At 46.6% G+C, this 11487-nt stretch overlaps 1 protein-coding gene across 6 annotated transcripts in view; it reads left to right on the top strand.

The window, feature by feature from the left end:
* Positions 1 to 11487, top strand: part of ARHGEF10L (Rho guanine nucleotide exchange factor 10 like) — a 245485-nt gene that overhangs the window by 151309 nt on the left and 82689 nt on the right. For 3 of the 6 annotated variants that reach the window (XM_074306087.1, XM_074306089.1, XM_074306092.1), the window contains 3 exons: positions 2512 to 2657; positions 5894 to 5908; positions 6114 to 6295. In XM_074306087.1, the coding sequence (XP_074162188.1) occupies positions 2512 to 2657; positions 5894 to 5908; positions 6114 to 6295 (343 nt within the window). The remainder of the gene's footprint in view (positions 1 to 2511; positions 2658 to 5893; positions 5909 to 6113; positions 6296 to 11487) is intronic. The other 3 variants (XM_074306088.1, XM_074306091.1, XM_074306093.1) reach the window with 1 other exon arrangement.

Below are 11487 nucleotides of genomic sequence, written 5' to 3'. Positions count from 1 at the left end.
ACCGCTGCCTCTGGCCAGGGACAGATAACACTGGGTCCGTCCTGGTGTACGGGGGAATCCTCTTCTCCTGGACCAGACTTGAAGAGCTAACACTCCTGAGCTGCTTTAAGGTCTGCGAACCAAGGTACTATCTCCTCTGATGTTCACAGCAGCTCTGGGAGATGGGGGCTGTCTTATCCCCCTTTTACAGATGAGGAAACTGAGGCAGACAAAGGCGAGCTAGTAAGTGAGTGTCTGAGAGTGGAAAGACCCAGTGAATGCAGTGGGAAAGTTCATTCTGTAAGAGAGTACAGATTTACAGATTTATCTGGTAGACTTTGTTCCACATGGCAGGCGCTCCCGCTGGCGTCCTCTTACTGTAAGCCCCGGTCCCCTTTTTTGGAAGGGAGCTGCGGCCCTCAGCGGATGCCAGCTGAGCATCCCCTCCTCCATCCGGGGCTGTAAGAATTTGTGTTGGGGCCTGGCATTCTCTTGTGGGTCCTTCCCTGGTTTGGAGAAATGAAACTGGGTGGAGCTGGAAACAGAGCTGTTTCACAATGCGTCCATTCAGGACCTCGGAGAGGAATGTTTGTGAAATATCCTGTTTGAATTTGGGTTTTTTCCTGGGGAGCAGCCCAGGGGGAAGCGGGGCTGCCAAGAGCCCAAGGGACTTTCTTTGGGACCCTCAAAAGGGACTCACAAATGTCCAAGCTGGGAGGGACACGAAGAATATCCTGGACTTGAATCCACGCTTGGGCCAAGTCCCCTCCCAGGGAGCTTTTCCGTGAAGACTTTGAGGGAGGGGGACTCAGGACCTCCCCAAGCAGGGCCTTCCATACCTCTTCAAATAATAATAATTAAAAACCCACAGCTACCACAGGTCATACTTTTATGTACTATTTTAAGGTTTGCAAAATACTTTTTTTTTCTGATCTGATCCTCACAAGTTTGTCAGTTAGTTATTAAACATTTACTAAAAGCTACTATGTGTCAAGCACTGTGCGAGGGATATAAATATGGAAAAAATGAAACAAAACAAAAAACCAAACACTTCCTGCTCCCAAGGAGCTTAGACTTTAATGGAGGGAAACAGGAAAGTTAAAAATCAGGAGTGAAGAAGGGGTTCCTTCACCTAGGGACATGGAGGAAAAAATCAGGGGGGTCCCAAAGCAGTGCAACCAGATGAGAAGTGACGGTCTGAGCTGAGCTCTCTCCTAATGGGGGATTTGGAATTCGCGGCTCCACCCTCCAAGGTTGGTGTTCTTGTTATTCCCATTTTATAGATGAGGAAACTGAGGCACACAGGAAGTTAATTGCTAACAAAAGGATCTGAACTCAGGCTCAGTGTCTGTGTAACTAAGTCTCTGAAGCCCCAGTTTTTCCATCCGTAAAATGGGAATAAGAATCCTCGTGCTAGCTTCCTCTCTTTCACTACCTGGAAAGAAACTTTTTAACCTTGTGTTAAATACATCGATGAAATATGAATTCTCTTCTTTTTATCTTAATATTAGCAATGCCTGTAGAATTGACATCGCAACGATGGGGGCTCCAAATTCTGTTAAGATTGACAGCTGTATTACCTCCCCTGCTCGCATGTTCTAAACATAATAAACGGTTTCTTTAATATTGATTCCTTTAGAGCCATCCTCCATGTAAACACTCCTGTTGCTTTGTTCTTTGAAAGGGCTGGCCAGGGTTCTTGAAGGGTAAGCTTACCTGAGCATGAGCTTAGACAGACCCCCCCAAATGGAAAGATTCCGTTATGGGCCTGGTGCCTTCGGATGATGAGCGAGGCTCTGTTTAAAAATAAAGTTGGTTACCAAGGAGTAGTAATTGTGTGACCGGAGCATCCCGGATCGAAGTCTGGACAAGATTTCACAGTCCATTTAGTCCAAACTTGCCCTTTCCTCTCATTTTACAGATCAGAGCACGGGGGCTCAGGGAGGTTAAGTGGTACAGACAGTAATCATCAGAAATGGCTTTGACTCCAGTCAACACTGGAAAGGTTGTTGGTTTAAGACCCAATGAAAACACAGCATTTAAGGTGTCATCCTATGGGCATGGCTCTTTTCAATCTTGAGGCGATTCTAATGGATTTGTGATAAAGCCATCTGCATCCAGAGAGAGGACTATGGGGACTGAATGTGGATCACAACATAGGCTTTTCACCTCTTTTGTCGTTGTTTGCTTGCTTTTGTTTTCTTTCTCTCCTCCCCCCCCCCCTTTTTATCTGATTTCTCTTGTGCAGCACGATAAATGGTGGAAATACATTTGCTATCCAGGGGAGGCGGGGTGGGAAGAGAGAAAGAAGAGTTTGGATCAGAAGGGTTTATAAGAGTGAATGTTGAAAACTATCTTTGCACAAATTTTGAAAATAAAAAAAGCTGTTATCAAAAATAAAAAAAAAATAGTTAAAATAAAATAAAATGTCATTTTAGGAAGTACAGTGGTGAATCTTAGTGTCTCACTCCATGCCCCCTGGTGCGGAAGGCTGCTGTTGACTTAGATCTGTGGTCCTCTCTCCTTTTATAGTTGCTGACGTCGGGTCAGCGGCAGCTGCTGCTGTGCGAGACCCTGACGGAGACGGTCTATGGGGACCGTGGGCAGCTCATCAAGTCCAAAGAGCGGAAGGTCTTCCTGCTCAATGACATGCTGGTGTGCGCCAACATCAACTTCAAGTAAGTGGTCCGGGGTCTCCTCCCGGTGATGGCGGAACCCTCATTCGACCCCATAATAGTGAGGAAGGGGAATGAGGGGGAGTCCCCATTGCATCCTACTGTAGTCCCTTGTCACCACATCCAGATGCAAGGAGACTTTCTCTTCTAAGACCAGGGAGTTTCTGGTCCTCAAGAATGCTACGGAATTCCCCAGTGGGTCTAGCATCTAGTTCCCCAGCTTTGGGCACAGTCACAACCCTGGGCAATAGAGTTTCACTTTTAGTGTCAGCTGCTTAGCTGTTGTTGGGATGTTGGGCAAGCTCATTACCCTCTGGTCTCAGTTTCTCTTCTATAAAATGAAGGCCTAGGCTAGATAACCTGCAGGACTTGTGTGACCTCCTGGGTTCTAAGCTCCCTCCCAGCTCTGACCTCCTGGGTTCTAAGGGCCCTCCCAGCTCTGACCTCCCGGGTTCTAAGGGCCCTCCCAGCTCTAACCTCCTGGGTTCTAAGGGCCCTCCCAGCTCTGACCTCCTGGGTTCTAAGGGCCCTCCCAGCTCTAACCACCTGGGTTCTAAGGGCCCTCCCAGCTCTGACCTCCTGGGTTCTAAGGACCCTCCCAGCTTTGATCTCCTGGGTTCTAAGCTACCTCCCACCTCTGACATCCTGGGTTCTAAGCTCCCTCCCAGCTCTGACCTCCTGGGTTCTAAGGGCCCTCCCAGCTCTGTCATCCTACGTTCTAAGGACCCTCCCAGCTTTGATCTCCTGGGTTCTAAGCTACCTCCCAGCTCTGACCTCCTGAGTTCTAAGGGCCCTCCCAGCTTTGATCTCCTGGGTTCTAAGGTCCCTCCCAGCTCTGACATTCACTATTCTAAGGTCCTTTCTAACTAGCATTCTATAATTCTGTGAAAAAATAATTGTCCTGCTTTTGAAGAAAAATCTTGGGTTGATAAACTCCCTTGCTCTTTGTCTGTCATCCCTCTTCAATGCTATTTCTTCTTGATGTTGCAGACACTGTCGTACATCTCAACTAAACCTCTTGATTGTATCTGAGCACCTGTTTTCCTGGCTTAAAAGGTGTTGCCTCTGGACGCTAACATTATAAATTACGTTCATGGCTAGGAGGGTCCCAGTTTGGGGTCAGAAGTCCCAGGACCAGAATACATTTGTTGGATTTAGAGGGCAAAAGGCCCTTTCAGAGAGGAGAGGCCTGAGGTACCGAGAGGCTGGGACCTCCCTCCGGTCACCAAAGCCAGGATTTGAACCTTTTCCCTTTCATTCCTAATTCACCGTTTACTCAGTCACACCATGCTGCTCCCTCTCCTCCTCCTATTATCAGTGACACTTTTGTAACAGCCAGCATTCCCAGCATCAAACACAGAGAAGCCCAAACCTCTTACAAGTCACGTGCGATAAAGAATCATTTCAGCATCTAAAGGATTCAATGGTGCTACAGGGCTTTGGATTTTGTGGTTTTAGATCCCCTGTGCCATCACTCTCAATGAATATTCATTTCTCATTCATTTGTTCAGCTAACTCAAGAAGGGACCCCAAACACAGTACTGGAGAGATGGGAGAGAGAGAAGTAGGTCAGCCTGTAACAGAAAATGTTGGAGCTGGGAGGGCCCTTAGAACCCGGGATGTCAGAGCTGGGAGGGCCCTTAGAACCCAGGATGTCAGAGCTGGGAGAGACCTTAGAACCCGGGATGTCAGAGCTGGGAGAGACCTTAGAACCCAGGAGGTCAGAGCTGGGAGGGCCCTTAGAACCCAGGAGGTCAGAGCTGGGAGGGCTCTTAGAACCCGGGAGGTCAGAGCTGGGAGGGCCCTTAGAACCCGGGAGGTCAGAGCTGGGAGGGCTCTTAGAACCCAGGAGGTCAGAGCTGGGAGGGCCCTTAGAACCCGGGATGTCAGAGCTGGGAGGGCCCTTAGAACCCTGGAGGTCAGAGCTGGGAGGGCCCTTAGAACCCGGGAGGTCAGAGCTGGGAGGGCTCTTAGAACCCGGGAGGTCAGAGCTGGGAGGGCTCTTAGAACCCGGGAGGTCAGAGCTGGGAGGGCTCTTAGAACCCAGGAGGTCAGAGCTGGGAGGGCCCTTAGAACCCAGGAGGTCAGAGCTGGGAGGGCTCTTAGAACCCAGGAGGTCAGAGCTGGGAGGGCCCTTAGAACCCAGGAGGTCAGAGCTGGGAGGGCCCTTAGAACCCAGGAGGTCAGAGCTGGGAGGGCCCTTAGAACCCAGGAGGTCAGAGCTGGGAGGGCTCTTAGAACCCAGGAGGTCAGAGCTGGGAGGGCTCTTAGAACCCGGGATGTCAGAGCTGGGAGAGACCTTAGAACCCAGGAGGTCAGAGCTGGGAGGGCTCTTAGAACCCAGGAGGTCAGGGCTGGGAGGGCCCTTAGAACCCAGGAGGTCAGGGCTGGGAGGGCTCTTAGAACCCGGGATGTCAGAGCTGGGAGAGACCTTAGAACCCAGGAGGTCAGAGCTGGGAGGGCTCTTAGAACCCGGGAGGTCAGAGCTGTGAGGGCTGTTAGAATGTAAGCCTTGTGAGGGAATGACCTGCTCTTTGTTTCTACCTTTGTACTTACTTGTCAGGATGTTTAGTGGAAAGTTAATATGGTTTGTTGAATTACCAAATAAGTAAATAAACAGGCAGCTCCCAGTAGACTATAGGAAGGCCCCTCCCAGCTAAGGCAGCCAGGTGATTCAAAGGAGAAAGAGCTGGAGCTGTGTCGGGAAGGCACATTCTTATCCCAAGCACCAGGTGTGTGATTGTGGTCAAGTCATTTTTAACCCAAGGTCTGCAGGCCTTCACTCTGTGCTGGCACATTGTTCTCTTGCACATCTGTGAAATGGGGACAAATACAGCTCCTGCCTCCTCAGATACAATGAGCTGACATCTGTCAAGCTCTCTGTAGGCTTCATGATGCTGTACAAATCCTGGCTGCCGTTATTATTGTTCCCTCATCCATCCAGACAACAGCCTCATTAAACCCTTCCTGTGGATAGCTGGAGGAGACCCATGGCTACCTGGGACCAGGTCCCTGCCATGGGCGAGAACCCCAGAACTAGGAGGGAAGAAATCACCACAAGAGGAAAGTCTCTGTAGGAATGGATGGGTGTGTCTGAAGTTCTTCTAGCAGGGACTAGGATTAATCCTGGTGGGGAATAAGAATGGATTTTCTGCCCGCCTTGCACCCCCCAGGGCAGTTCTTAGCTACGGGAGAAATCCGCACTCATGATGACTTTCCATCCTTTTTGTCTTTCTCAGGCCTGTCAACCACAGGTAGGTGGGCCTGGGGCCTGGTGCTCCATGAGGGGTTTGTGTGGTTCTAGGGCTGGGACCCGGGGCTGGCCTTGCCTGGTGCTTCTGACTGAGCTGAATCTTGGTGTGGGGGCTGCATGGTGTGTGACAGAGCTGCAGAGGCGTAGGGGGCGATGCTCAAAGGCGGGGCTGGCTGCCCTCTGTGACCCTCCCCTTCCTTCCACAGGGGCCAGCTGGAGATCAGCAGCCTGGTCCCCCTGGGCCCGAAATACGTGGTGAAGTGGAACACAGCCCTTCCCCAGGTGCAAGTGATGGAAGTGGGCCAGGAGGGCGGCACCTACGACAAGGACAACGTCGTCATTCAGAATGCCGGCTCCAAGAAGTCTTCCCCAGCCAGCCAGGCCCACAGTGAGTGCCTCATGTCTCTTTCTCCCCAGCCCAACTTTAGGGTCCCCGCTCTCCCCCGAGTTTCCGGAGCTTCATGCACTGAGTAATGAAGAGGACAGAGGTCCTGACGGGAACGCAGGCTCAGCTCTGTGGGTTAGGCCCAAGTGGGGGGCTCGGGGCTCCTGGTCATCTCTAGGGCTATTGTGGCCTATTGGTCGGCAAAGCTAGCCCTCACCATTTCCCACCTTTTCTTAGTTCTGACCTTCTCTTCGTGTTGCGAACCCGGCTTTCTGACAGCTTAATTCCCTTTGCTTAGATCATCATCTATCTGCCCCACTGCTTATACAGGGGTCCCTGAGACATGCTTTTAGGGCCTCCTTCCTTCCTTCCTTCCTTCCTCCCTTCCTCCCTTCCTTCCTTCCTTCCTTCCTCCCTCCCTCCCTCCCTCCCTCCCTCCCTCCCTCCCTCCCTCCCTTCCTTCCTTCCTTCCTTCCTTCCTTCCTTCCTTCCTTCCTTCCTTCCTTCCTTCCTTCCTTCCTTCCTCCCTTCCTTCCTCCCTTCCTTCCTCCCTTCCTTCCTCCCTTCCTTTCTCCCTTCCTTCTCCTTCCTTCCTTTCCCTTCCTTCCTTCCTTCCTTCCTTCCTTCCTTCCTTCCTTCCTTCCTTCCTTCCTTCCTTCCTTCCTTCCTTCCTTCCTTCCTTCCTTCCTTCCTTCCTTCCTTCCTTCCTTCCTTCCTTCCTTCCTTTCTTCCTTCCTTCCTTCCTTTCCCTTTCTTTTCCTTCCCTTCCCTTCCCTTCCCTTCCCTTCCCTTCCCCCACCCCCTCTCTCTTTCCCTTTTCTTTCTCCCTCTGTCTGTGTCTCTCTGTCTTTCTCCTTCCCTCCTTCCTTCCTTCCCACCTCTGTTCCTCATATAAATGTCTATATTATTATTATATATGCATACATAATTATATAGACACATACACACATATCTAATAGTATAGAAATAAAATCTCCAACCAAATCTTTCTGCTGGATTCAATTTTAGCATCTGCCTACTAATCTTTCACCTGAACGTTCTAATAGTGCCTCAGACTCATGCTATGGGAACTCATCAAACTGAATTCCTCATCTTTCGCCTTAAACCTGCTTCGCTTCTAAACTTCTCAGTGTCAAAGCTGACACCATTATCCCCATCTCCCAGACGTATAGCCTCAGAGTTATCTTGGATTTTCCCCTCCTTCTCAGCTCTATATCACATCAGTTGTCATGTCTATTTTTCCTTTTAAATATTTAATTTTTTTCCAATTATACATAAAAACAATGTTTAACATTCATTTTTAAATGAAATTTTGAATTCCAATTTTTTCCTTCCATTCCTCTCTTTCCTTTTCCCTAAGATAGTAAGCAATTTCAAATATTTTATATATGTGCAATCAGGTCATTTCTTTTTTTTCTTTTTTTTAAATAAGTTGAGTTTCAAAAAATAAGCAAATTTTTATTTTCATTTGTTGGTGGTGTTTGGTCATTTCAGTTGTGTCCAATTGTTCACGACTGCATTTGGAGTTTTCTTGGCAAAGATACTAGAGGGGTTTGCCATTTCCTTCCTCATCTTATTTTACAGATGAGGAAACCGAGGCAGAGTGAAGTGACTTGCCCAGGGTCACACACCTACTAAGTGTTTGAGACTGGATTCGAACTCAGATTATTCTGACTTTGGACCTGGCTCTAGCCACTATGCCATCCAGCTGCCCCTCATTTTCATTGACTTAATTGAAAAAAAGAAAAGAAAAACTAAAACCTGGTAGCAAATTTTCCCAGTCAAGCAAAACCCATGTTGGCCATGTCCAAAAATGTGCATTTCCTTCTGCCTCCTGAGTCCATCATGTCTCCATTGTGAGTCCATTTCAGAGGTAGCTGGCATTGTCTTTACTAGTTATCCAGGATAGCGCTGGTCATTTTGGTGGCCAAAGTTCTTTTGTCTTTCACCGCTGTTTGTCTTTGCAGCATTTTGTCTCAGTATAAAACTCACTTTCTGCAGCCTCTGATCTCACTTTGTTGATTCTGTCCGGGAACTTCTTGTTAGGGTCTCCTTGGTCCATCGTCGTTCCTGTGGACCGCCCTACGGCCTCCTGATTGGTCTTCTCATGTCCCTTCTTTCTCTTCTCCAGACTGTGCTCTGAAGCTGCCACATTGTTGCTTCTGAGCTGTAAATTCCCTCCTCCAAACCTCAAGCTATTATCTCTCTGTTGCCTATAGATTAAATAGAAACCTGGTTATATGTTGTACCTTTTCACATTTGGTCCCTCAGAGAACAGGAGCTCTTTGGGGACAGAAACTCTTTAAGTGTAGCTTTAACCCCCAGTGAGGAGCATAGACTGAGTGTGACACATAGTAGGTGCTTAATGTGTGTTTGTTGAATTGATTATAATACTTGCAATCCCTTCTTCTGGGGTTCTTGGCAATGACCTTGTTCTGTTAATTGTCAAATGCTTCAAGAATGTGAGTTGTTATGATTTTTATAACTGCGCTGAAGGCCAGCTCTTTACCCACCACCCAACCTTGTCTTTCCTGCAGTTGGGTGGATCAATGAGTAGAGTTTTGCACTTGGAGGTCTGGAAGACCTGAATTTGAATCCTGCTTCATATCTTAGCCTTCATTATCCTCAGCCTCAGTTTCCTCATCTGTAAAATGGGAGTAATAATAATAATCTCTACTTCACAAACTTGTCTAAGGATCAAATGAAATAATATGTGGAAAAGGCTTTGGGAGCCATTGTGTTATATGTCTGTTAATGATTATCTGTAGAGCTGTGAGCAGCTGTGTTTAATATTATAATTTTTATTATTATCCTCACAATTGCCCTGTGAGAACAATAAATGATTGAAAGAGTCTCGGTAAATACTCAGCTCACCAGCCCTATGATTTTTTCGAAGGGGGAAGAGGGAAGGTACAAAGTAAAATCCCCTTTGTCACTTTATGGCAGAGTGAATAGAGAGCTGGTCCCAGAGTTGGGGGAAATTCTTTCCCCTGACACATGTTGACTGTGTGATCCCGAATAAATCCCTTTACCTTTCCTGGGCAACTCAGATGAGAAGGGGAAGAGCAGATGCCAGCCTGCACTGGAAAAGGAATTTTATTACTAAGTTCCTTCTATCAGTACCTATTTTTAAAAAATTCCATAGCCTCTCCCCTAATAGAATCATTAAAACTTGGAATGTGATCCTCTACATGGGAACTTTCTCTCCATTGATCCTAATAGCAGCCCCTTTTAAGCTACTCAGGGCAGTAATGATCATCCCCATTTTCCAGAGGAGTAAACTGAGGGTCAGAGAAGGAAAATGCTTTACCTATGTGTATTGTTCTGTTGTCTCCAGAAACTGCCAATCGCTCTCTGGGAGGAGATCTGCTATCTCAACTCAATCTTCTTCCTGTAGAGAGCCGCCAACTCTAACCTAGAGTAGAGACTCCTCCCCCTTGCTCAATGTTGTTTCTTTTATCCTCCCAGAGAATGGGCGTGGAATAACTCAGGGGCTTCTGGGAAAAAAATACTTCAACCAATGAACTTGCTCCTCCTAAGCATGCAAGCTCCTCCCCAGAAGTTCAAAGGGGTAAAACTCCCAGTAAAGGCTGGAACTAGAGAATTGTTAAGTACCGACTTAGTACCTAGTAAGAACCTAATATCTCATTATCTCATTAGCACTTAGTAAGAACCTAACATCTCCCCCTTTCTTTTGATTTAGAACATAGGGTGGTCATGACCTTGAAACATAAATCCATCAATAGGGGAGGCATTATACATAATTACATAGATTACATAAACACATAGTAACATAGTGTAACATAGTAACATAATACATGCTAGAAGTATGTAACAAATAACATGATCAAATAATCATAAATTGAGAATTTATAAATGTCCATAAGTCCATTGTCCATTAGTCTCATCTTGTATTAGGAAATCCAATGATTCCTGCTGGTTTTAAAGTTCTTTAACAGTCTTCTTATTAGCCATGCACTTTCAGTGTCAGATGTTTCTTAGATTTTCTCCTTTGTTTTGAGGTCTTTCTCTTTTTCTGTCTCTCTCTGATGGACAAGGCAAATACGACTCATTGGCACCCATCTGATTCCTTCTCCATCTGAAGAAATACAAGCAAACCCTCTCCCCCAGGCAGTTAACCTATCTGGTCCCTTCTATTCACCACTTTCTGGGTCTCTCCACATCACCTGGCAATTATCTAAGGACAGTGGAGCTGCTCGCACTGGACACTGCCCTTCCGGTGGGTTATAAAACCTGTCTGCTGGAGCCAGTGCAGCTCTGTCAAAAATTAGAAAATTAATGGTATAGAGAATTAAATTTAGAAATTTTCTAGGGTTACCTGTGGCTCCCCCTTTCTTTTGTTTTTGGAGGAGTGTCTTAATGCTTCTGTTTCTTCTCTCTACTATTGTCTGCCCTTGAGGATTAAAGGGTATTCCAGTCGTGTGTAAAATCTTATACTGCGCACAAAAATGTGCAAAATGTTTAGAACTATATGCAGGTCCATTATCTGTTTTTATTTCTTGTGGCACACCCATAATTGCAAATACTTGGATAAGGAATTCAGTGTCCACTCGGGCTTTCTCTTTTGACATTGGCACTGCAAAAGTGAATCCTGAAAAGGTATCTACCACCACATAGATAAAAGACAGATGACAAAAAATTTATAGTGGGTAACATCCATTTGTCAGATTTCACTGGGTCTCAAACCACGAGGATTCTTCCCTGGAGGAAGTGTAGGAGCGTGGAAAGGAAGGCAAGCTGTACAGCTTTTTACTATGCTCCTAGCTTCCTCTCTTGTTATTCCAAATTGTAAACGTAAAGCTTGAGCAGCCTAATGATATTTAGAATGAGATTCTTGTGCTTCCTGAAATAAAGGAGTACTGGCTAACATAGTTAAAAGGCTATCTGCCTTTGATTTTCCATCAAAAATAGGACCTGGAAGTCCACTATGTGAGTGGACATGCAAGATATAAATCTTACCTGGATGCTTTCTCACTTGCTCTTGAATTTCCTTAAAGAGCTGCTAAATATTAGAGCCTGTAAATTTTATTTGGGCTGTGGTAATTCTTTGTACTACACCTACTGAATAGGCTGAATCAGTAATTATATTTATGTCTCCTGGGTAATAAGTAAGAGCTAGCATGATAGCAAATAACTCATTCTGCTGAGTGGACTGAAAAGGAGTCCTGACTACT

Source organism: Sminthopsis crassicaudata, chromosome 3 (assembly GCF_048593235.1).
Source record: "Sminthopsis crassicaudata isolate SCR6 chromosome 3, ASM4859323v1, whole genome shotgun sequence".
Lineage (NCBI taxonomy): Eukaryota > Metazoa > Chordata > Mammalia > Dasyuromorphia > Dasyuridae > Sminthopsis > Sminthopsis crassicaudata.
This window is presented reverse-complemented; position numbering and strand designations above follow the sequence as displayed.